Source organism: Anarrhichthys ocellatus, unplaced genomic scaffold (assembly GCF_004355925.1).
Source record: "Anarrhichthys ocellatus isolate YVR2014 unplaced genomic scaffold, GSC_Weel_1.0 scaffold2, whole genome shotgun sequence".
In the NCBI taxonomy this organism is placed as follows: domain Eukaryota; kingdom Metazoa; phylum Chordata; class Actinopteri; order Perciformes; family Anarhichadidae; genus Anarrhichthys; species Anarrhichthys ocellatus.
Window position 1 is genome coordinate 10,698,318 of NW_022280032.1, and position 27,028 is coordinate 10,725,345.

Genomic DNA, 27,028 nt, shown 5'->3' on the forward strand with positions numbered 1-27,028 from the left:
CTTTCATTAAACTGTTTGACTTCTGCTTACTTTTGTAATATTTTAAGCAAAAATGCCAAACCTTCTCAATTTCTGAAATGTGAAGATTTACTTCTTTTTTGTGTGTAAACTGAATATATTTAGGTTGTGGACTGCTGGTCAGCGAAAGCAGGACATATTATTATGTCTCTTTTGACTCTGGGAAGTTGCGAGGGGCATTATTTTTAACATCTTAATTAAAGACAAGAATCAAATAATCCTTTGTGATCTCATCAATCGAGAAAATAATTGGGAGATAAATCAGTGATGAAAATAATTGCAAAATAAATTTAGATAATGTAATAAGCACTTTTGCTACATAAGGTTTTCTTGTAAATACCTCTTTAACTTCAGTATTTCTTTACATGTAATGCAGTACTTTTATTTTGTTGTGTTTATTTATTGGTACTTCAAATGATCCACTTCTTCCACCACTGACATAGTTCAGTAATACATAAAGTTTTAAATGGTTTTGATTTGATTACAATTACTATACGATGCTTATTTGCACAAACAAACAAATACTAATGTTTCCAACGTGGCATCGATTTCTCACTCGTACATGTTCATGCAGGTGTATTAATACTACCTCCTGTGTGTGCTGCAGGAACACATCGAGTGTATTTACTAAAAATCCGGTTGGATTGCAACTTGGACCAAAACTCTGAGGGCACAAATGGTCAACGAGTGTGTGTTGTGAAGCGAAAGTAAAATAGTTTTGTTTACGTCGTACTGACTCTATGTGTACGTGTGTGTGTGTGCGTGTGTGTGTCGGCCCCGCCCACAGCCTCTCTCCTCCGTGACGTAGCAGGCAGTATGTCGCCAATAGTCTTCAGTTGTAGAAATGGCAGCGCTGAGACAGGAGCATCGGTATGGGCTCTCCTGTGGCCAAATCCACAAAAACACCCCGAATCAAACTCTTTATCACGTCAAACTCACTGACACTGCCATCCGGACCCTCGAAGGCTACCAGAACCTGAAGGTAGGACAAATCACCGTGTTGAACTTTGGAGCTTGTGTGTGTTGTTTCAGCTATATGTTCATTTTCTTGAATCGCCTCCCAACTCCGTGAACTGTAAAAAAAAAATCCCAATTTGGAAACGCAGTTTGTTCTTCCCTTTTGGTAGAATAAAAAGTATAGTTTCAATAGTTCAGCAGCTCAGATCACATCGACAGACGTGTTGGTGGCTGATACATGATGTTGGCTGTTATACAGTAGAGGACTAAGCTTTATTAATTATGATCATAACAGGCAATTCAATAGGCTTTGATGAATGAAAGGATTTCATTAAATTCCCCTGTAAGCCCTGAGTAAAAATTGTTTTGTGCGGAAAAGAAGAGGCTCGGGCTATTTTTCAATTGTGCATGTCTACTTGTTTACCAAAGCCTAATCTCCCGAAAAAAACAACCGGTATTAAAGTTCCCATATGATTTGCGATTGTGCCCTGAGCTTTGAAAGCTTGCTGTTTTCTCTGCTTTTCTAAACATACATTGAATTTAAAATTCATTATTTAGAGTACAGGCGACTACAGATGATTTTCAGTCATTTTAGGTTTAAAAAAAGGCAGTTTTTTTTAGCTCGTTTTGCTCACGTGAATAAATTAATGAACAAGCTACCAAGCGAATTATTCGACTGCTCTGAATCCGGAGACTGTTTTATTGCTGTTATGGTCCATTAGATCAAGATAATTTAGTCTCTCCAAATGGTCTTTCCTAGAGCAGTGATTGATAAGTCAGTTAAGTCCCACAGTTATTACTGCAGTTAGAGGTTCATTTGTTTTTAGTTGTTTAGTTTGGTTTTTTTAAACAAAAACTGTAAGTGTTGCCACAGTGGGAGAAAAAAAAAGCGTGGATATAAGACTGAGCTGTATAGTCTGCATCGGGCTCGGTGGCAGGGCTCGACAAGTTGTCGCTGTGCTCTTGTGTATTATTGTTTTTTGCCCTTTACACGCCTGGAAGCCCGCCCAGCTCCGCAGCTCATTGGTCTGTGAAGCAGAGTAAACTCCAGAGCTCACACAGCCTGACAGCTTCTTCCAGGCCGGAGCAGGCAGGCAGGAGAGGCTACTGCAAAACGTCTCCAAGTGAAAGACCACCCCATAGAAAATATTGTTACAGACCGCTGGACTCCCACTGAGATGTTGTCCTCAGGAGCCTCTGAAGCTGAAAGAGTTTATGTTATTAGATGGGATTTGTTCATAAACTGTTCTTATACTTTGTATCAAATTAGAGCTGCAACAATGTATCTGTCCATTATTTCCTCAAGTAATTGAGTAATTCTTCGCTCTATGAAATTACAAAAAATACAGAAAAATGCCATAATCTTAATTACACAAATGTGAAATATATTCAATTGACTTTTATGTAAGACTTAGAAAACTAGCAAATACTACTTATTGACAAGTCAGAACCAGTGGAACTTTGCTGCTTTTGCTAAAAAAATGACTTTAACAATCAATCGATTATCACAATAGTTGCAGAGTAACTTTCTCCTGATCGACTAATCATTTCACACATTTCACAAAGCTTACATTATTTCCTTTTAACGTCTTGTTTCGTCTAACGAACAGTCCAAATATATCAAAACAGTTGCTTATTCATTTTCTATTGATCCTGTGATTCCGTAAATTGTACCACTATCTAAAAAGACACTCCTTATATTAAGGTTTATTATTGTGAGTGATGGCATCTATCACTTACAACTTTTGACTGGCCAGGTTGTAAAATATCCCTTTGGCTAGTGTTTATTGTTTCTGTTTTGTAATAAGGCATTTATAAATGCTGGTAATCCTGTAATAGTACTCATGGCTTTCTCACTCTTTAATACGTCATCTTGTCTGCAGTTATAAAAAAGATTTTGACAAATTTACTGTGGCAAAGGGTATTTGTCACAACGTGGCAACCTCAACATTGAAATTCTTATTAATACTAATTACTAATACATAACCTATAACTGACATCTATAAAGCTATTACACGGCCTTTGTAAAAGGTAACTTATTAGACAGTGGTACCAATTAACTGGCATATTGTTTCAGCTGCAGTGAATACTCCAAAATATGAATAAATTGTTGTAATATTTCAAATTATCATATAAAAATAAGCTTCTTTATTCATATTTTCCCTATGGCTGTGTTGCTATTATTTATTATTCCATTCAATATTAAAGCAATCGGATGATGAAGAAAGTCTGAACAATTCTCTTCAATAGGGAAGACATTTCCCCAAACCATTAATAATAAATCAAGAGCGCTGTCAATCCCAGGCACAGCTGTACTTCACAGATAAATGTCTCCATCTATTAACTATGTATCATGTTGCCTCAAAGGCAGGTATATTTTATGATTTTAATATTTATTTATCAGTTGGGGGTAAAAGAACAATATGATGTTGTGGAGCATAACACGGTGGTCTTGGAAGGCACTGCAGTTATAAACCACAGCACACAGGGCTTATAAAAAGTGCATTAAAAAAACATACAACTTGTTTCAGAAGTAGCTTTGTCTTTCCTCTGGGATCTGTTGTAGCTTTTATTCATTTAGAGGGAAAATCAGCTGAAACACACAAGTCACTTTGACTGACACAAGCAAAGTTGTCTGTAGGTGATGGATTGATAGATCACACACACATTCCTCAGAATATTAGGGCCAGAAACCTCTGAACTGTAGATTTAATGATATAGAAATAGGGCAGCAATTCATCAGGGCAAAGACGGATGGGCAATGGCAATTATGGCAACGTTTTGGCATTTAACGAGGAAAGTTTACCAATCCTTGTCTAATCAAACCCGACTGCTGTTATCTACAGAAACCCACTGAGCAGAGCTGGAACACTGGCGACATATTTTCACTCATAATGTATGAGCTGTCCATTCGATTAAACATGATTCCTGAATCAGTGACCAGTTTCTTCTTTTTCTCTCTCTCTCTCTCTCCTCAGGCATCACTATCGAATCAGCCAGCGATTTGCTTCAAGGGAAGCCAGGGGGTAAGATGTTTAGCATTCTCTCCTTAATACCTGAGAATTTGAATGCTCTAATTAACTGCAATCTGCTGTGGAGCTCACTTGTGACAGTTCTTCTGCACATTTTATTTGTTTCTTAAGCATTCGATAAGCGCTTGCATGCATCCACGAAGAGGTTGAAAATCCACCGACTGTCATTTCTGTTGGTGGTTATTTTGTTGCCTTGGACTGTTTTCTTTCTTAAAAGAAACAGAGACATCCAGCGATCAACGCGGCGGGTATAGGGCTGCTTTGAATGCACCAGAAGCCCAAAGTCTGATGGAAAGGTGTCGCTACTTTGCTCAGTTATACGTTGTTGTGTTAAATAGCCTGGAGTGCATGAGTACATACAGAGACAAAGTACGTCATCTACAAAAATACTTGGCACTAAAAACAAGAGGGCATTCCTGTAAATGGTCTGTAAAGAAGAAAGATGCATGTGTCCGGCCAGATTATCCGGGCCACTGTTACACCCTCCCTGGATCTGCCTGCTAGGCTGCTACACATTTACCACAAAATCGGCCACGTCTAAAAGGAGCTGTTCTAATCCCTGCAAGAGCCGATTGCATTGACGAAAGTGACTTTGCGCTGTACAGAAATGCCGGCCCTGTGTGCTCACACGGACCCTGGAAGCCCGGAGACAGGGTACGCTATACCCCCAGGCTGCTAGCCAGGTTACTGGGTCAGGCTTGCAACTGGGGAGGCTTTGTTCAAGGAGGGGGAGGAGGTATAGGGGGGGTTGGCGAACCCCAGGGAGCCCCCGTGTCTCCATGCAGACATGAAAGATTTGAAATACGGGAATGATACATGAGCGGTGGAATTTTTCGCCTGGCAGGAAGCAAAATGTGTCCGAAACATAAATAATGTAAACATGTAATGAAACGTCTGTAAAACGAGCAGCAGATTAACCTGCTTATGAGAGTCTTTCTGTGAAGAAATGTTAAGTGAGTGCAATTTAAGTGTTCTTTAATCACTGAATAGGATTTGGTGATTATATCACGTTTGGCACATTACATATTCAAATTGCTTTGCGGAATTCGAGCACGAGCTCCCTCCCCCTCTGACAATAGTCCCCGAGCTGGACGATTGGGCATTAATGAGGTAGCTGCAACCATTGGTAGTGGGGGAGGCCAGATTAAGCCGTTAGTGGGGGGAGGTTGTTGGTGAACATGGCAGTCTGGCATAAAACAGGCTGAGGAGATAACCAGTATCTGTGTCTCCAGGTTGGTGGTTTAAAGCATCACAGATGCAGCTAGTTTTTATTTGCTGAAGCTCATCTCTTCCCCAAAAGCAGCGTGAGCTTCAGGATGTCATGTGTGGCGAGGGAAGAGGTTTGTGTCAGGTGCCAGCTGCAGAGCTCCATCACAGAAGCCACGACTGCCTCTCTCTGATCTTTGTCCTCGCTCATGTCACATTTCCTGTAAAGGGGCACTTGCAGGGCCACAAAAAACCAGAGGAATTTTTCAAATCACTGTCTTGGCATCACTCCAGGGCTCAGCGGCATCAGGGGCCAGGGCTCCATATCGAGAAATAGCACGCTGAGGTTTTTTCGGCTGCCTCTCTCTCTGACCCTGCAGCATTTATCCCGACTATTGTAAATTGTCTGCCAAGCTTGTAGTCATGCGATGAAAGACACAGGCTCTCCCGATGCCTCGAAAACTTGTTCAAGGCAACTGTGAAACTTACAAATTACAATATAATAAATTCTGCTTTTGAATCTAGCTAAACTCTATTTTTACTCGCCTAAATGAGGCATAAACAGACTTAAAACGTGAATATATTGGAGGAAAGTGAACCGAATGGGTTATCAATAACTAGCGTTTAGAGCAGTGAAAGAAAAGGAAAAAAAAGTGTAGTCTGTGATGCAACTATGACGAAATTAGAGAAGTAAAAGCTGCAAATTGAAAAGAAAATAGGTTTCTGGATAACTTTGAAATAATCACCAGGGATTAAGGAATATATTCAGAGCATGGCCTGGGTTCCCATGAATTTCACATCGTAGTGCTTATTTTCTCTCAGTACTTGTGACGCTGCCTGCTTGTTGGCATGATCTATATCTGTGTCGTAAGAAATCAAGCTTGTGCTAGTTGTTATTTATCAGATACAAGCTGCAGGGTGCATATTGATTATGTGTTCTGTCCATTGCTATTGTGCTTTTCATACTGCTTTGTCTTGATATTTCCACTCAAACTTCTGTATGGGTTAGCGAGCACAGTATCTAACCTGTTACACTGCAAAGTTGTGGCATTGAGTGGTTCAGCATTGTTTTGTACCACTGAACATAATGCTGCTGTAGTAAACATGGGCATTGCGTTTGAATACTCTACGCTGTGTCGGGTGTGAAATCAGTTTCGTTTCCTCCTCAGTTCATGAATGTTGAATTGCAGTTGCCAGAGTAATTGTTCTTGTTTATGGCCCTGTCTGTATTTATGTGCACAGCTGTCACATGAAGGCAGCGGTGTTGGGATGAGGGGAATGTAGAGGTGCTCTTAAAGATATTCTCATGACGACTGTGTGTGAAGGCTGAGCTTCCCCTGGGCTCCCTCCCGCCGGCCCTCTTGATTATTTTGCCATTTCACCCCATGTCTTGGCTGAATCCTTGGGAGACATCAGGGCCTCTATCTCACACACGGCTGCTCTGACTCTACCCCCCGCCACCTCGCCGCTTTGCTTCACCTCCCGCTCGCACTGCAAATAAGCTTTTGCAGTGTGCAAGTGTGTATGTGTGCATGCACACATCTTTTTTTTTTTTTTCCTGGAAGCTAATTAGAATAACAATAACAGGAATGTGGTTTGAGAGCCTTCCTCTCCCAGTGGCATAGCAGTGAGAGGGAGAGTTGTCCCACGTGTTCCTGAAAGGGCACACGCCGCTCTATTCATCCAGATGTGTTAAGCGAGGGAAGAGTCTCTGTGTTCTCCGCTCGTCTGAGGCCGAGTGTGTTTATGCAGAGCTATTTGGCATCTGGATCTTTGGATCATACCGTATATTTTAGGAACAAGCCTCATGAGATCCTTCAGTAAAAGAGGAATTTTCTTTACTTAGCTCTTTTGTCATTATTGTGTTCTTTTGCTTCCAACAACGGTTGCAAGAGTGCTGTAAAAGATTAGAAATAAATGGCACAAACTGGACACAAAAAACTGAAAAAAACTAGAAACAGTGGAAACACGCACACACTGTTGTGTGTTCTTGTTGTGACTTTGTGTTGTTTGTTTACATTCCAAGATAATCTGGAACCCTAAAGACGAAAAAAGGAACTGTCACCCTGGGAAACTGGAAATAGCAGCGAGAAAAAATCTAAATAACTGCTTGAAAAAAAAAAAATGCCTGTTTGATTGATTATTAAGTAACAGGCTTGTTATCCCACAACTCAGCGAGCAAAGCCTTGAAAGATTTGAACAACCATAACATATTACCACTGACATGAAATGAGAGACAATGAATGGGGGGGGGAATAAATGGAGATGCTGTTTGACAAGGAAATGCAACAGACAATGTTCTGTGTGCTCATTCACCCCACAGGCTATTTGGGTATTGGCATCAGAATCAAAATCGGAGGAATGACTAAATATAATGCTAATTATGCTGTGTGTAATTGATGGCAGTGTGGTGCTCTCATTTACTTAAAATGTCTTGTTTTTGTGGAGACCCTGGCGGATTGTGTGACAGTGTGCATTTCACAGTCAGTTTTCTTGTTTGTTGTGTTCACAGAAAAGTCGGTAGCTCTATAATATTCACATCGCAAGATACTCAATTAATTTCAGCAAAATCTTTTACATCGTTCAAGAGAACTAACCTCATTTTGCCATCTAAATGAATTCAAACCAGGAGTCGTCAAGATCTTTAAATATGTAGATTATCATAGCAAACCTGTTATTTTTTAACATTCAATAAGTCGTTTGGTATTGTAAAAAGAAAACAATGTTGACAATAAGGAAACAGTTCATACACTGGCCTCTGAGGAGTCTTATGACAAACATTTTATCCTCAGATTTAAATGCGGCACGACCGGATATGATAAATACCAACATTGCAAGTAAGCATGGGCAGTGTTTTTGTGTACAGTCGAGAGGAAGCTTAACCCCAAGAAACTAACACCATGAGGTATTGTTACCCTAAAGACAGACGGCTTTAACAGGCTTAAATAATCTTTTTTTTTTGTTTTCTCTTGTGTTGGAAGATACACACTGCACAAAAAGGACGGTCTCATTATGATCTCTAAAGTTACAAGTCCACCACATAAAGCATAGTGTGCCTTGATGTCAACAGGGACCATTTGTAATGTATTCTACTTTTACTATACTATTAAACTCAAAGCTAACCACGTGAAACATAAACACATACCTGTCTTTTCTTACACCTGTATGTTACTTGCATTTGAGCACAATGAGTGCACTATTCTGCTCACCTTTTGCAACCTGATTTTACACACCACATCTCTATGCATGCGTTGGATTTCCCCCTCTTTTATCAGGTTTGGACATAAATTCCAAGTAATGGGAGTATAGTGCAATGCTCCAAGTGGTTTGTGGGATTGCTGCAGTAAAACAGGGTAGTTGTCAACAAGGGAAACACATTACTGGTGTCAGTGCGTCTGGGGTCTAATAACTAGCGTGTAACAGGAATTTCCTAACTGGCATCATCTAATGCAAATTAGGCACGGTTTAGATGGGGGAATCCATTCACAGAAAAACACAGTCTGAGTGATTGTTGTTTGTAGTTTTTCCTCACATATTGCGAATAGAGGAAAAAGTGGCCTAACATTTAACATAGGCTTTAAAAACCTCCATCCCTAAAGAGGAAGGCACCTACAGTTAGGAGGGGTGGGGAATCGGGGGAGGGGAGACGGAGAGTGTTTGTTGAGGTTGACAGATTAGCCCCAGCCTCTTGGAAAAAGACTGATTCTGCTTGGCATAACAGGCAGTACCTTGGGGGATGCTCGTCAGTTGCCCATCCCCATATCCCCGCACGAACTCCCGTCAGTCCCCACCCCCCTTTTTCTTTGCTTTCCTGTCTCTACCAACCCCCCTCGATGAATAGATCCTCAAGCACAGGAACCACCACATCCATCCAAGGCTCACTGAAAGCATGATGTAGACTGGAAGAGGGGATGTCATACGGTTTGCTTTTAACAAATGAGTCACAGTGGAATTGTTGATCATACTGTAGAAAGCTCGGGGACAGTAAATTAGCATAAATAATGTGACCCCTGCGTTTTTCTGAAACACTGCACTTGCTTGTCTGCATGTGACAATGTAACATGGCTGACAGTTGACTGTTTTCTACTGTCAATGCCTCAACTTGTGGAGTCCATTATATGATGTATAATCTGAACTTTGCACCAACATATAAACCTTTATATAATTAAATAGGAACAAATACACTTGCTCACACCAGGATCCATCCCCCTCTTCTCTGCTGAGTTGCTCGTCACATTCCAAAAGGAAGACTTTTTAGGGCCATCCCTCATGCACTGGTTCTACTGGGAGCCACCGCCACCCACCCTCCCACCCTCCCCTCCCTCCCTCCATTAACACCCAAACCCCCAATCCCTCCCTTTACCCTCCAACAACACACAGCCACACGTCCCCGCTGTTCATGAATAATCCAGGCGGCCCGACAGGCCATTGCACTCAGCTTTGTGGGGGAAGAAGCTAGAACAAAAGACGGGCAGCTCACAGAGCAGCTATGGCTGAGTAGGCTCAGATGAGAAGACAATGGTAACTAGTGTCAGTACAGACAGGGGCAGGAGGCACAGGCTTCAGAGTGAATCACATATCCAGGCGCCTGCTCTCATCTCAATGTTGCCATGCCAAATAGCAAAGCTGGGAACCTTGCCTTTTTGCTTTCATCTGGAGAGCAAAGAAAAGAAAAACAGAGAGAAACGATCCTCTCGTCTTTCCCTGCAGATGTTTGGACTGGACCAGACAGTAGATCTCTTTAGTGAAGCATTTTACTTCCTCTCCAGATAGCAGGGTTAAGAACTCTGTTTAACCTCATCAAAGATGAGCAGGTTAAACATCCGTGGGGAGTTAAAGATGAAGTTTTACAAGGACATCACTGGCGGTGTCCTTTGTTCTTGTTCAGCCGCTGAGCCCCCTGCCAAGATTTTCTGTTCCAGTCCAGTTCACACCTTACAACAGCCCGAAAGTATTTGACATCTCCAAACACACAGGGCCTGGAGTAACAGATGTGGCTGGGCTGAGGCCACAGAGGCAGTTATTGTACCAGCCCGTACGCCCCATGGGGGGCTACACTGACGAGGTGTTAAGGATTGCTGTTCTGATGCCATTTGGGGTCTTTTACTGTAACTGTCCAACGGCTAAACTTTACTTACATCATGCACACAGCTCTCACTACTCTGTTCCTTTTTAATTGTATGTAACTGACACGTGGTATTAGTACACTCTGATGACAATAATACCCCGTTAAGCTTTGCTCAGATTAATTCATCATCAGATTAAAGGATTCTCACAATCATAATTAAAATATTATGGAGCATAAGCAATTTAATTATTCTTTCCCTGGTTCAGAGCTGGACAAATAACACTGATTTAATAGTTATTTCCATAAAATTAAGAACTCCAACAGTAGGAATAGCACGTTCAAATTATACATCAGAAAAGATTTTAATATAATTGAAAATGTAAATATATTTTTAATAACTACAATGCCATTTTTTTTTTAATTAAAAGAACTTGAGTAAAACTGAGTTTAAAAAAAATACTTGCCTCTTCGTGAAGGAGTCACTTGCAGGATTCTGTTTATACATAATAAGATTAGACTCATTTTGTGCCTCAGAGTCCCAGAACATGATCACCCTCTTACGGTATACAGTATGTGTGCCATACAATACAAGTATTGATGTGGCCATTAATAAGCATGTAACACAAAAATGCACTTGAACCAATTTTCTGTCTGGATATGTGTCCATGACTCACCAGTCCTTGAACTGAGAGTACTGGAAGTATATATTTCTATGAGCTGTTATTAGCAGAGTCTGAACTCTGAACTCTGTTAGCCACTATGACAGCTTCTGTGTGTACTTATTGTGACTCATATTTAAATTGAGCATCATAAGTTCAGTGTCTTTGCTTATATTGTTGCTTGTTCATTGATGTGTGTACATGGTGATTCCACAAAGTCTCTCTCTCTGTTAACATGGAGCCTAACCCATCAGCTAGATATTTGACCTCTCTCCCTGCATCAGCACTGTGGGAGTGTGAGGCCTCCTCAGCCTAAAAGAAGGCAAAACGACAACACACGAAAAAAACACATGGCCTCAGGGGATCAGAGCAAAGCTCCACATGGAGATGTCTATGACTCAGCGTCTCCATGCAAATCTGCACCTACTACTTGACTGACAGCAGCGTCAGGATCACAAACCTGTGGGCACAATGGTGTCACTGACTAAACACATGAAAAGTCAAAGTTAATTCAATCAGGCTGAGTGGGATGATGGTAACACTGGCCACTTTGCATGATTTGGTTGTGATGTTAAGTGTATTCTATGGTCACTGTTTAATGCTGAAATCTGTAAATCCCTTGTTGTTCAGACTACAACAATGTTGTTGAGTAGGTTCCTCTTGTTGTTCTTGTTGTTCTTGTTGACTGACCAGGAAACGAGGTCATGAATATGTTATTTCCTGAAGTGATAATGATTATCAAGTAAGGAGGGTGTCTCCTAAAACACATAAAGGTTTCAAATGCACCACCAAACGGATGGAGAAAGTCTAATAATGACCCATTAGTTAATAAAACACATTTGATTTGAACTTTACTTGTTTTTACCAGTGGGTTCAGACCATTAAAGCAAAACAATATAACGTTAAAAAGAAGAAAGAATACATTCTTCCGCTTACAAAAGAAAACTTCAACTCAGAGCAATAAAAGCACCATTGTTAAATGCAACACACTCTGGTGTTCTGCAGCCACAGCAGTACTTGGTCTGGTATGGCCAGCAGCCGAAGGGTGGCGACAATAGCCTGACTGATACTGAATTGTTGATGCTGATATCAATATTTGAGAGATATCTGATAATGGCCAATAATGTCTTAGTCACCTAAAACATAATTTTTGGCATTTCTGCACTGACATGTCTTCTTTGTTATTGGCCAACATACTGTATACACCCATACCAAAATATCTGGAATTAGTTTAAATCAGCCAATATATTGGTTGAGCTCTTGTGGCAACTTTATGTAGATATTGCGCTGTAACTGACAGTTCTGACTCAGTTTGTTGACTTAAGGATCATTCTGTTCTACTGTAACACTATTTGTTTTAGGGACCGATGTTCAGTCAAACTTTCCCAAGATTGGTTTAAAAGCAACTTTTTACAGGAATGTTTGCATTAAATCTTCTGCCAAAAGACAGGTAGTAGTTTGAGACACTTTTGTTTCGGTACAGATTAAATAAACCAGATATAACATGCCAATTAGTGAGTTTTAGGTGCTCGTTTGCAGATTTTGTTACCTGCATAGTGTAAAGCGCCAGGCTATCCATTTCCCCATTTCCAGTCTTTGTGCTAAAGTAAGCTAATTGAGGGCTGGTTGAAGCATTATAGTTATCGTACAGACATGTGATGAGAGTATCAATTCTCTCAACAAACTCTCGGCAAGAAAGCGAATCAGCGGTTTTCCAAAAAACTAGTGCTTGAAGTTTCAAATTTAGAGTCTCATGTTTTGTTATTGTCTGTGAACCTGATGTTAGACCGACAGGCTCTCCTTTAGGAGTCAGAAACTGGGAACTAATGGGTTAAAGGACATATGGTTATGTAGCTTGAGAAGGAAGCTGTGAATAAAACGGGGGCGACCTCTGAACAGTCTGACCTGAGTGACATTGATTAGAATTAGAATGTGAAGTGTGCACGGTGGCATGGACGGGGTGACGGGCAAAACTAATGCATGACTGGAGGGGGCTCATACTGCTGCCATCGACTGAAAGAGGGGACGTGGTGGCATTATTGCGATGCTAAATGTGTAAATGTTCGCTCTCATCTCATCACAGGCTATCTTTTGTTTAACAGGACTGCCGTTTTTAAAGAAATTCAATTGCAGTTCTTCTGCGTGTCCTCCTCCACGTCAATAACCCCATTTTAGTGACTTGTTGCTTCTAATTGTGGTCGCAGCTCCTACTACTTTAACAAAGTAATAGGTCCTGAGGACACGGCTGGCCTCTTGTCTCTGCTCACTTTGATGCTTTTTTGGTTGATCGTCCTTAATTAGCGTAAAACCCAAAGCAGACGTACGCGGGACTCGGCTTTACCACTTCATGAGAACGGTCAGACATAAATAGGTCAGAATTAATGGTCAGCTGTGTGTCTTAAGTGTTCATGGCCTTGTGGGCCGCTTTGCGTTTTGTGTTGACATGGGTGGGCTTGTGCACATGAAGGGAAGCTGGAGGCTGATGGGGGTGGGGTGAATAGCATGCATTTGGGTTTTTAGAAGAGGAGGAGGGGTGTCGAGGCGAGGAGCTGTTCATTGGCTCCGTGCTGCAAAAAAATGCTTATGGCTTTGCTGCATGACTGGGCATTTGTGACAGCTATAGTCCTGCCTGCCACATCTGCCGGGGACACTGTGCTCTCGGCCAGTCACTTTATAATCAATCACTTATGACTGATAACTAAAGAGGCAGCTTCAAGTACACCTGACTGTCGTTGTTTTTGAGACCTGCAGTTGAAAAAGGTCCTGTGTGGTGTGAGCTGTTGCAGACATCTGACATTAAGAACAATTCATCAGTAAGCACGTGTTCATGCTTGTAAAGAATGGGTGATAATCACAGGGCTTCTGTTGGATCTAGGTCACTATCAACAAAAGTACTAAACTGTCCATTTTCAGGCTGAAACACAGCTGCAGGCGGTGTAGAAGAGAGCCCCTGCCAAATGTGTTTTAAAGGGCATGTTACCTGTAGGTTAATGACTTTCTATGTTGAATTGTCCTTTTAGGGGAAGTAGGTTTTTGGGTCATTTTATGTAAGAGGTTGCTGACAGAGATAGACTTCACCCTGCTGGCTTGTTTGTTGCTAGGGAGCGGCGGACAGTCTGTGACAGAGGAGGTTAACGTCTAAGTGAAAAAGCTGTCTGCTATACTATTGTTATGTTTTGCCTTTCAGACAGGCTCCCCCCATGACAGGCTACAGGTCATCATCCCTGACCTGGGAGGTACAATGTAGCCTCTGTGATTGGCCCAAGTGGAAGATTATTTAGGTCACATTTATCGAGTGAAAAATCAAAAAGAAAAAGAAAAACAGTGAGTCAAGTTAGCTCTAATCGGTTTAAATAAAAGAAGCTGCTTTGTTGATTTACTTTATCCAGCGTTTTTCCCAATTTGAGATTACATTGAATCAGATCAGATCTGGGGAAAAATAAAACATGCTTATATACATAACACATGACTCAAATTAGCAATGGGAGCAGATACAGTACACTGAAGCATGTGAGCGTGTGCGAGCTCAGTCAGACCCAAAGACAGGTGGTTCGCAGGAGATGTTATTCGGCTCGCCAAATCAATTTGCAGAATTTCTTCCATTGTCTTTTATTTAAAATGTATATCTGCAGTACACATTCTAGCCAGCCTGAATGTTTGTTTTGTTCAGATAAGTGTAGCGTACTTATACAATTGTATCTAATACGAAAGGCTACCATTTGTTTTATTTGTTTAACTGATGAAAGGAAATGAAAAGAATGAGATAGCCTGTTAACTCTGCCAAAATGTATTTATTTGGTCTCATTTATTAAGTGTATACGTTTTTAATAACACATGCATAAAACAAAGTTGTGATTTATCAAACGTATATTGCACAAATTCTCCTCTCTCACAATTTATAGATTAGAATTATTCTGAATTGGGTCTCGATGGTTTGTCATTTTTAATAAGTGGGTTCTCAAGGAATACAACGTTTGGGAAACACTGTGCTAGAGAACACTGTAAAATGAATAATTATTTTCAATTTTCATTATAAAGATATTTTACTCCTCTAAATTCTTTTTTGCTTGTTTCTTTATTTGTCCTGACAGTATGTTAAGATCCCAGCGCCAACACCTGAATCTCCTGATGGATTGAGAGTCTTCTCGTTCTACCTTTCCAGTGACAGCAAAGACAAGCCTCAGTCCAGCTTCGACTGCATTCACCAGTATGTCTCGGGGTAAGCAGCACACATAACTCTTTCCACAGTCCGACCGCAGATGTAATTTGCAGTAAATTTGGTGTCAGACTTTGGCCGCAGGGCCTCACCAAACAGTGGCGTCTCTCTTCGGTGCAACAACAGACAGTACCACTGTCAGGCTATATTCAAACAAGACTACAAAAACACCAAAAGGCTGTCATGTCGCAACTGACCACAAAGGTGTGACCGGCAATAATTGAGAACAGAGAGGTAGTGTTTGTGGCTGCAGTGTCAAAGGGTTCGATTTTAACCTTTTATAGATGATTTATAACACAGGACAAGAATTTACAAGCAAGGCACAGTTCACAGAACCTGTTATGTGAGTGTCACACAACATCAGAAAGGATTGTATGACAGCAAGAATCTCCAGTGCTTGCGTTTGACAAATGGCCTGTTAATAAAGCCGAGCCAGAGAATTCTTAAACATAAACTCTCTCTCCTCCTTTCGTCTCCCCACAGGGAGGGCAGGGAACACCTGGAGGGCCAGGGCAGCATTCAGGACAAGATCACAGTTTGTGCCACAGATGACTCCTACCAGACGACCCGGGAGCGCATGTCTCAGGTGGAGAAGGACATCTGGAGCCGCTCAGCAATTGAGATAAAGCCGGGGCCAAGTAAGCTTTTGCTTAATATCTACATCCTTCAAGCACGTAGGGATCAAGGACAGATAACCAGAGTTTCCATGTTCCCAGAAAGCTTCTAAACCATTGCTTCTCAACATTTTATCCTACTGATAATTGCCATATGGTGTGGAAGTTATCACATAATTGATCAAAGCGCTGCGTTGCAATCATTCATGCGAGAGGGATGTCTCTCTGTCTTGTAATTTTCCTTTCATTTTGACCAGATTGCTCAGGCGCTGTGCCAGCTCGCCTGCCAGCACCATTAATGTGATTGAGTTTGCCAGAAGTATGCGCTAACAAGTCTCATGCTGATGAAGTTTTGCCTAAAATGTAATTACACTGACTGGAATTTAATTAATTTTCATTTGATGAAATACTTCTAAATATCATCTAAAGAAGAGGCCACGCTTAACCTGGAATGATCGGGGCCTAACATGCAGGATCTTCGACTTGCAATTCATGTTTTCTATTCATTGCCGTCACCTTGTCTGAGTCGCGTTTTTAGAGTTATTGTCGGTTAAATTGACCATGCTGAAACTTTATAAATGATCTGACCATTTAGAGGTCCTCTGTGGATTTAAGTGCTTGTGTGGGTCATCTTTTATGCATGATAACATGTAGACAAACGCTACAACATGATGTTTGGGGTAATTGCTGTAGAAGCCAGCTGTTGAAATGGGCTCCAACAAATTGCATGCCACGCTTTGCTGTCTCTCAGAGGCTTTTACAAAATAAACTTAATCTGGCACTTGCATGCACTTAATGCAAACGTTATAAACACGCAGTGACAGGACATCCCGTTTTACTTGAACATGTCATTTTAAGCACACGACTGTCGTTCCCTTCTCGTGGACACCAGAGAGAGAAATAAATGGGTTACGGATCACAGCACGTTTCTTATGCAGTAGAGAGCACACAGTTGTTTTGTGGTGACTGGCTGTCTTTTTATGGTACAGTAATGCTAGACTCATCAGACAAAAATTCCATGTACTAAATCACAATTACAGGTTGCAGAGTAGAAAAATGTCCACAAATTAGATAATAATGTATGATTTAAAGTTCAGTTGCGTCAGGGGGAAAGAAGGCACTGACAAATAGGCAGCCGAAATGAGTGCACACTGGGTGTCAGACAAGTTGGTAAAAGTTTTTCAAAATAATATGTTTTGAAGTCGTTCATTTCCAATTATTTTCCTCCATTTTATAGATACATTATTGCAAACAGAGCAGTAAGGATATGTGCATGAAATCTTTATGACTTGGTTTAGATGTTGAAACAAGCTCCTGCAAGACTGTTACATTTGGCAAAGTTTATTTAAAGTGACTTTGTTTGAACCTTACAAGGAACATTGTATATTGCTACAACTGAAATCTAAAATTACTTTTCGAAAGTGCAACGTTTTAACAGTATAACTGTACTGTAAAACCCCTCGTATGAGACCTACCAACCCTATAACAACCACAACCTCCAAAGTATGGCTTACGGTTGTAATGAGATTACGGTCTGCAGATATCTATAGGCACTGCCTGCACAGGTCCAACTGCATTAGTACTGCAACAGGAAGAAAGGGCCTCTCTGTGTTAGTTGCTTTAGTTTCCATACTCTTCTGTTTATTCAGCAGTAGGCTAACCCTACTGTCAACCCCTTTTCACTGTTTTCCACTCGCAACTACACTACCTTCAGACACCGACACAGAAAAGTGCTCAAGGTATTTAAATAGCTTTTTCAAATTGGGATAAAAGTGTTGCACGTACGCTATCTGTTGCTTGTACGTAAAGATGACAATAGAGAGATATAACAGAGATAAGATGTTAAAAGCTGGGTGTGATTTGTATAACTGGCCTGAAAACTGCATTGGCAATGATACGTGCTATTACAGGATACCGTCAACGTATTTGAGTCCTGTTATCAGATCAGTTACAATCTCTTCGGTCTTCTCTAGTTTTGTCTGTTGTGGCAATAGTACGGCCATTCAAAACAGCTTTGGATTACTGCCGTGATAACTTTTTGATTCAACAACTTGCCCTTGTTTTCCACAAATCTCCTGTTGAAACTCTGCTATGCGTCCCTTTGTTTTGATTTTAGGTAAGTGCGTGAAGGTCCAGAGGAAGCAGGGTCTGGTATCAGGCTCAGATAGCAGCAACAAACACTCCCCCAGCAACAAGAGGAGCCTGGTTCCCAGCCCTGTGGCACACCGGCCCTTGAGGGATCGCATCATTCATCTCCTGGCCCTAAAGCCCTACAAGAAACCTGAGCTGCTACTGTGGTTGGAGAGGGAGCGAGCCAGTCCAAAGGACAAAGCTGACCTGACCTCAGTACTGGATGAGGTGAGACATCTGGCACATAGCTCTGTCAACACAGTCGACTAATGATGAAATATACTCAGGTGTAACAGAAAATACCAAAATATTGAGTGCTTTTAGCTTGAGTTGATATCAGCTATAAAAAGTTGATGTCAGTAAGTTTATTTCAGGCATATTTCCTGTGTTCACAATGTTTGAGGGTCCCACTGCAGTCATCAAGGGCATACTGTGCCACCGCTGTTGGTAGCAGTAATTAGGGCTGTGCTTTAATTATTTTTTGAGGAAAAGATTGTGTTTTGATAGTGATGGGTGGGGTGTCTCCAGCTGGGCTCTGACTACTATTAGAATTAAAAGTGGCTGGTTTGTCTCGATTTATATCAGTAGGATTAAGTTGTATAAGGGTGGGGTTAAACTGTTTACCGCGGAATAACACAGACCCACTTAGTCGCAAACAGGTCTTTTATTTAAATATAAGGTGGAGTTACGGCAGGTTAACACAGTGAGGTACATTTACAACCTCCGCTGGCCTCTTTTCCTGTTGTCCCCTTTCTGTTGATTTATTTAGATTGGGAACTGTCTGTTTTGTAGGTTGGTAAACTGAACCCTAAAGACCACAGCTACTCTCTAAAGGATGAGCTCTACAGACACGTCCAGAGAGAATGGCCTGGATATCTAGAGGAGGAGAAGCAACTCATCCATAGGCTCCTGCTCAGGTTGGTATTGAGTTAGCCATAATACACAAACATTGTTCTCATTTTGCTTTATTGAGAGAGTTGGAATGACTTTTTTTTAAAGCAATAGTTCGATATTTTGGGAAATCGATCCAGTTAGATGAGACGGTTTCATGTCTACACTAAATATAAAGCTACAGCATAAAGCCTGGAAACAGGGGGTAACAGCTAACCTGGCCCAGCATGGGGTTAACAAAATAAACCACCCAGCACCTTGAGGTCCTAGAGGTCCTGGTAAGGGATTTTGTTACCTTTGGACAGAGCCAAGCTAGCTGTTTCCCGTCTTTGTGCTAAGCTAATCACCTGCAGACTGTTGCTCTAGATTTACCCGACACACACACGAGAGTGGTATGCATCTTTTCATCTAACTATGTCAAACTACTACTCTAAAGTTTTTTTCGAGACCTGTTTGGGCAAAGGACTAAGGGATGGATGCATTTTGACAGTGCTGGCGTTAATACAGAAAGGCCACTTAATTAATGTTGAGGTCTGCTGAGATCATGTTGAAAGGGGAGCTTCTAAATCACTCCTTCTTTGCACTGATGAACCTCTTAATGGACACATCAAAGCACAGGAAAGTATTCCCTGCACCTTGTTGCCAAATGGCATTAGAATGGAAGGTTCAGAGCAGCAAGGCTGAGCTTTTCAGGGTGAGCTTCATTCTCTCATACATTTCCTCTGCTTGCCAGTAAACATGCAGGCCATGTGCTTCATGAACGTTTTGGATAAAGCTCAAGTCCTGTTGGCTGATTGCACAATCCACTCTGTTCACCACCCCTGCTCAGTGCAATAAGCTTACAATTGTAGTCATCAAATTGTTTGCCAAGTGTGATAAAACTGTGATGCCCTGTAAATAGTGTCAACTCCAGATTTATTTGCTCTAGTTTCTTCATTTGTAGCAGTGGATTCTTCTTATTCAGACTTTCTCACGTCTTTCATTTCATTGACAGTAATGTTTAATTGTTCCAAACTCCACTCACACTGGCCATGATTAAGGTTGCATGAATCCATTGTGGGGTGTGACTTGTTGTAGCGTCTGTTTGAGGAAGGAGCTGTAGGAAGCAGATTAACAGAGAAGAGGGTTTGGTCCTACTGAGGTTAAATCTGCTGCTATTGTTCTGCTCACTGGACGCGTTTAGTCTTTGTGCTTGCCTCCTGTAGACTGCATCAGCAGAGACAACAAAACAAAACAAACTACACAGGCTAACCTTACAAAAAGGTTTGATAAAATGTAAAAGTTTTTTTTTTTTTTTATGTCAATAATTGTTTCTACTGTGGAAAAGCTGCCACCGCTGTCTTATCTCTGGAAGCCGTGTCATAATAAATGATAATTGCTCATCCAGAGGCTCATAAATCTGCCAAAGCAAGCTTCATAACCTACATACTGCCTTTTTCTGTTTAGCTTTACAGGCAGTTTTCCTCGCAGTTACTGTCCAACTAAAGATGCTGTGTTCTAAATCTTTCTACAGGAAACTTCAGCCTCTCCACGGTAGCCAGTTGAAGAGTCCCCAGTCCAACCCTTCATTCCTCAAAACTCCCGGGGACTCTCCATCACATCTCAGTCCTGCCAAGAATCTCTCTGCGGTAATTATTCACCTTGAATGAACTGCATTCTGCTACTTCTTCTTCCTTATACAACTGAGAATAGATAGGGCACTTCCTCTTTTGCAGATACATTACAGTAAATATGATAAACTGCTATATCTTCGTGAAGTTATATTGAACAGCTTCAGCCCTCACTGGAATCAAATAAATAGTGAGACAATTTGGGAAATACTCGCATTCTTCCCCGAGTGTGAGATGAGAAGATTGATACCCCTCTCATGTGTCTCGTACAATAAATCAATAGCTGGCGCATGTAGTGTGACGCACTGTTTCTTGGCGGAGATTAGTTTTCGGCAATCAACGCCCCCTCCTCCGTAAAACAGTGAATTGTTGTTTTCACACCTCTATCTCTATATGGATAATACAAATAAGATATATATGGATAATACAAATAAGATATTCCGTGTTAACATGTGAGCTGTTGTTACCTGTGGACAGAACAAGGCTAGCAGTTTCAAGTTCTTATGCAAAGGTAAACTAACCAGCTGTTGGCTGGTGTGGCGTCAATCTTCTCAACTAACTCTGCTAATACAAAGGGGTTAAAAATATTTGTCAAACTATTCTTTTAAAGTAAATATCTATTCATGCACATGATACAGGCACATTTGGCACATCTCATGTAACTTGCACTCAAAAGTAAAAGCTAATCAGTCACTATGTTCTCCTTTTTTCCCCCTGTAGAAACGCCCATTGCCCTCGGACCCATCTAACTGTCAGACCCCCAAAAAACAAAGACTATTAGACCAGTGTTTGCCTCTGCATTCGCCGTCTCATGGAGAGTACGGCACCAATGGGGCTCGTAGCTCCTCTAGTCATGGAAACTCGAGAGTACAGATCAAACTGGAGTTCGACAAAACTAGCAATCACCTCCAAGGGAGTCCAAATGGTCTGTACTCGCCACACAAACTCAGCGGGTCATCTACGATTCCCAAACGGGAAAGGACAGAGCCAACTCCTACTGCACTAAGCCCTAAGCCCCCACACACTAACACGTCCATTTGCACTGACCAACAATTTACCAACGGCCAACATAAAAAGAAGAGGTCCAAAAAGCACAAAGACAAAGAACGAGAGCGCTTAAAACCAGACTGGATTGAGACGAGTCCAGACCTGAAGCAGAACCGAGAAAATCTTAAAGGTAAATGGCCTTAAAACCATAAAACTGTCTCTGTAAGGTTTTTCTCACACTTCATGTTTCCTATTGCTGCCATGAGTCTGTTTTATATTATTTGGTTGGGCCATAACATTATCTTCTTTACTTAAGCAAAATGAAAACTCAGGTTTGAGTTATAGTCGCTGCTGGAGGCCAACAAGGAGCAATTGATACGTTTAAGTTTGAAAGAGCAGTGAGTGTTGTTAGGATTGTAGCACTTTCTCAGCGCCGCAGTCCTCACGCTCTGCTCCAGTCTGTTGATGATTGACTGTGAAACAGCTGGGTGACCTACGGTCGAGCGAGTCAGCAGGCAGCATTGCCTCCTACTCTGGGGCTGCAGACGTCACTGCTCGCCTTGGATCAGATCTCTAATCGGAAAGAGTGATAAATTATTCCGTCAGCCTTGATATGATGGGCACATCATCGCATTTGCATTGGCAGATTACTCTAACAGTTTTCTTTTTCAATGTGTGTGTGTGTGTTTTTCCTATCGACAGACCATGAAAGAGAGAAAACACCTGTCAATCGAACCTCCGCAGAAGAACTGCCCGACTATTTAATGTAAGATTCAGACACACTCTCTGCCCTGCTATAAATCCAAAAAGGGATTTATGATTCAGGAATGAAATTACAATAATTGTCTCATCATTAGTGGGTCCTCATACATCGTTGTTTAAATCATTTGTCACTGAGCAGTTTAGGTTTCAGAGTCTAACCCACTGTTGGTGAGAGAAGAAAACCGACCCCCAAAAGGGTTAGGATCAGCTTCAAAACATTCACGTAAATAGAGTTAAGCAAAGCCATGTCTAACTGAGCTGTCACAAAGCTTCCCTGAAGCAAACACACGACCTTATGTTTTACATTTATACATCTGGTCAACACATCATGCTGTTAAATCAGTGACGTGTCAGGCCTCTGGCTCTACCGTTCTGCACTGCCATCTACTGGAACAAATTAGAAACAACTTCTTATGTTTTTTTGTTTTTTTTCTTCAGAAAATACAGCGCCATAACAGCACTGGAGCAGCGGCAAGAGTATAAAGACGACTTCTGCGCAGAGTACGATGAATACAGAGCTCTTCATGATCGGATTGGGGCTATTACAGAGATGTTTGTTCAGTTGGGCTCAAAGATCAACACTCTCTCCCCGGGAACACAAGAGTACAAGGTACTGTCCGGACCAGGAGCCTTTAACTGCTCTAACAATGAACTGATCAGATACATGGCATCCTAACACTACTTTTATTTTGTTGTCTTTTCAGCTTATGGAGGTCCAAATACTACAAAAGTACCGAAAGTATAAGAAAGTAAGAGCTGTTTGAATTTGAACTAATTTCATGCAACTCTTGTAGCACTATACACTGGGCATCACGCCAGAAAGACTCATATGAACATATTCATTTTTAAGTGATAAAAAAACAAAACATTTACCAATTAAAAGAAATCAAAAATAGAATAAAACATTATGAATTATCGATATGTTCACCACATCAGTCGAATGTGCATTGTGGCTTGCCACATCACTTAGATTTTATTGTGAGGAGTATTTTGGAATAACAATTTATACAGGTCAGTAATTCTGCCTCTGTCAAGGTTTTTATACTGATAGTTGTCTCAGGCAACACGTCCCATTAAAGCACCTCACGTCATGTCCCCTGGACAACCTCCCATGTCATTTAGCAAGACATTTGGCATCTAACTTCAAGTCAACCCATTCCTTCTTTATTTTGGACATGGCTTTAATAGTTCAATCCCCTAATATAACTAGCCTACTGACGCAATTACAATTTCACTCCGTTGATGAGAAAATCTGCCTTATACAGCAACTTGGGGGCTTTGATTATGCTACTGAAACACTGAAGTACCCCCCCCCCCCCCAAAAAAAAAAAGCGAGGTTTATGATGTTATGATGTTAATACGATGCCGACATGCGTTACCAAAAGCTCACTTGTGCCCATTTTTTTTCTTTTCAGAAGTTCCCTGGTTATCGGGAAGAGAAGAAGCGATGCGAGTACCTCCATCAGAAACTGTCGCATATCAAAGGCCTGATCACAGATTATGACCAAGCACAGGGACTCTCCTAGTAACTGGTTTCTACCCTCAGCAGGGTGTAATATGACCGGACAAAAAGACTCCTAATGGACCCAAAGACTACCCAGCTGGGTCCTGCAGTCGCTGAGACACTATTCACTTTACTTCTCCGCGTGTAAATGGAATCGAGGAGCAATGTTCTCTTTCAAAAGTGGGCTGAGACCACCGACTCGTGATCAAAGGTTGTCCTTTAACATTATGGGTTTCAACTATGATTATCGCTGGATTCTGTTCTGCTGTAAAAGTGAAAGCCAAATCCATTTTTCTGAAATGTAAAGCAGATGTGATCCTTCCTGCTTGATTTGATTTTTAATCTATCCTTTATCTCGTCAGAACTAAGAAAAAATGTGTTGATTTATATTAAAAAACAGAGTATATAATTGATGGTACAATCAATCTTAGGTTGAAGCAAATGCTACTAAAGTCTTTATATTTAACAAACAGAGGAATCTGTTTAAATGCTGTTTGCTGACAGAAAGTCAACACCCTGAATCGCATTAATTATTCATTTGTAACAGTAATAAGATCACATATTGACAAAGATAAGGTCACTCCATTAACAATGTATCTCCCTTCAGACCACATGCTTACAAAATGTTAGCGGCCATAAAAAAAAAGAAATATATATATATATATATATATTCTTGCAGGACCGGGACCGTACAACATGTGTCTCAATCTATCACAAGTTTAAAGCATTATATGCAAAGTTCTTTGGGCATAAGGAATTTCACCATGTAGCTTTCTGCCAACGTCCTGTGTCATTTCGAAGGAATGTTGGAATGCCACAAAACCACTCCTCCCAGTACCTGAATGCTGGTTTCAAGATGGTGCTTCAGCACATCTAGTGTTAGATTCACCCACATGTAGCCTACCACAAACTGCCTTTTCATTATCAACTCTCTCAAGTGTTCTGGTTACAGGTTTGTAAGTAATCATGCGTTATTTACGCTGTAGATGAATGACTACAAGCTCTGTGAAACATAACTTTGTACTCTACATGCAGTTCAAAAAGCTTACGGGGCATTTTATCGTGTTAATCGAGCTGTCCACATTGATTTACTATGATTTTGCTTTGGTTGAAGTATTTAGATAGATTGCAATAGAGATGCCTTTAACAAATTGGCCCGTACAATTTGTCGTCGGTCACTCAGTTCATACCACTTTGGTTCACTTCGGTGTAAAGAGCAGGCGGACCTCTAGAGGCTGCTAGCGGGTCTGTTAGACTCATTTTAGGCTTTCTGTCCCAAGGCAGGTACATCTGAATAACCACAAACTGTGCTTTTATTTCACCTTATAATTAGCTGTAGCCTGAAGTAGACAATATAGATCAAATGTCAGTGTTCTCTGTTCTCTCTCTGTCGTTTGCATCGATGTAGCTGCACTCACAACTGTCTTAATGATGGCTTAAAATGAGAGAATGAAGCTAATATTTGCCTTAACATGTACGTCAGACATTTCCAAGATTACGCCATCCCTGTTCAGACATGTTCTTGGTTCAACCTGCAATTCACAGCATTCTCAGACCTTTTCTGTAAATGTATTTAAGTTTGAAGGAATTTCAGTTCCTGGATAGTTGTTACTGGATAGCTGTTGTTTTGTCTGTGTCGTTCTTGTTTTCTTTTCCATGTGTATGTCTTAATTATTTTCTATTTCTGTCAAATAATCATGAACTGTTAAGGGATACAATTCAATGTCCAATCCTGGCAAACACCACTATCAAAAGAAAGAATAATTGCAGAAATATCTACAGAATAATGTGCTCTGCAATGAAAATACTTAGTGGGCTTATTGTCAAATACTTAGCGGCTCTTTTGCAAAATGTAAATGTACTTTTTTTTTTACTTTTTACATTTGATAGGTTACTTCTGGTATGTTTGAAGGAGTTGAGACTAGCAACAGTTGCTGTTTCTTGGCACATATGAACAATTCAAGGAAAGAAATATTTATTAGCACTGACTATTGGAAATATTAGAATTGTGAGCCCAGATTTTGAGCTTTAAATATCAAAGCTAGGCTTCTTAAAGCGCGAGTACAGCTACAAAAATCTTTTTGTTTTTTGTGGGCTGTTTGAATCTCTTCTCAGGACAAGAGGTCACCCTATTTTACAAATCGTTTGTTCAATATGCATTTTGATGAGCTCAGCAAATGTGCCACATAGCTCCACCCAACTGGAGGAAAGGTCTGATCAGTCATAATGACTGAAAAGAACAGTGTTTTGTTCTGGTACTGGATCTGGACATTCATGTGGAATGGTTGAAATTATGTTAAAAAAAGACAAGATCACAATGCCTGCTCAGATATACAAAATTTCTCACTCAAAACAGAAAGGTACAGAAACAGTGTTTTGATGGTGACGAGATGGAAACGTCCACATATCACCATGAAGACCGTGAGACCTTAAAGTACTAATGATTTACTGAACCGATTCTTAAGGGCTTCCCATGCACCACTTAAGTAGCATTGGTCAATTGTAAAACACATCAAACAAAATGCATCATGGGCAAAATATCAGTGTAGTCAGTATGTATGAAGATGATGGTACCATTCATGTTGACATAATGTTTTGGGGGAACCAGACCCTCGGTGTAAGGGGCCTCTCAAGTGCTAACTGTGGTTTTTTTTTTACTATTGCAGGAGCCAACTACTGATGGTGCCTTTTTCATTCAAAGAGCAGACACTCTGCATGTAACTATCATTGGTATTCTGGAAACAAAAAATAACTCGGGCCAGCAGTATTTACACATCTGTAGTTTCACACTGTTGCCAATGTTCAAAGTGCTTTGGTCGTCGTTTTTTGATTAAGTTGATATCAGATGCCTTTAAAATGTATAAAGTGTATTGGCACTGACATTTTCCAGCATTTTAGAAATGCAAGGTTTTCCAGGACACCAATTTAACTAATGTAATGTAATGTAAGCTATGTGCATACAAGTATATTTGGAAGAAGGACCTGGATTTTGTTTGCATTTTCATTTCCAGTCCAGCAAACTAATACCGGTGCATTTAACTGGTGTGTTGATACTGGGAACACAATGTCTCAATGGAAATCTGAAATCAGATATGTTGCCTATTATGAATCACTGCCATTGATCTACCTAGGAGAACAAATTAGTTTATTTATTGCTTTGTATGCGTTTGTCTTTTTATGGGATTCATCTTTGCATAGTTCATTCTTTTCAGCAAAACTTAAAGTATGGTGAAAGGGAAATGGAATATATTTTTGAAATTTTTGATGGCGGATGCTTTATCACAATGCCATCCTCTTGAGAAAAGCTTTCAGAAAAAAAAGGTGTATTGTTGTCTCAGTCTAAATGAAAAATAAAGCTCTTTTGAATTCAACAA

The 27,028-nt window shown here is 40.8% G+C and overlaps 1 protein-coding gene across 1 annotated transcript; it reads left to right on the top strand.

Annotated features, from left to right (window-relative positions):
* The first annotated feature begins 862 nt into the window (after positions 1-862).
* LOC116391418 (RNA polymerase II elongation factor ELL) lies at positions 863-27,025 on the top strand. Its single transcript, XM_031861987.1, has 12 exons — positions 863-1,000; positions 3,954-4,001; positions 15,032-15,159; positions 15,640-15,794; positions 17,887-18,128; positions 18,693-18,817; positions 20,305-20,419; positions 21,122-21,578; positions 22,091-22,154; positions 22,589-22,760; positions 22,855-22,899; positions 23,566-27,025. The coding sequence occupies exons 1-12, from the start codon at positions 863-865 to the stop codon at positions 23,674-23,676; spliced, it is 1,800 nt and encodes a 599-aa protein (XP_031717847.1). The 3' UTR covers positions 23,677-27,025.
* Positions 27,026-27,028: the final 3 nt, after the last annotated feature.

Coding starts and splice junctions, on each gene's coding strand:
- LOC116391418 (XM_031861987.1), top strand. CDS start 863: ATGGCAGCGCTGAGACAGGAGCATCGGTATGGGCTCTCCTGTGGCCAA. Junction 21,579..22,090: donor GAACCGAGAAAATCTTAAAG/GTAAATGGCCTT, acceptor TCCTATCGACAG/ACCATGAAAGAGAGAAAACA. Junction 22,761..22,854: donor CGGGAACACAAGAGTACAAG/GTACTGTCCGGA, acceptor TTGTCTTTTCAG/CTTATGGAGGTCCAAATACT.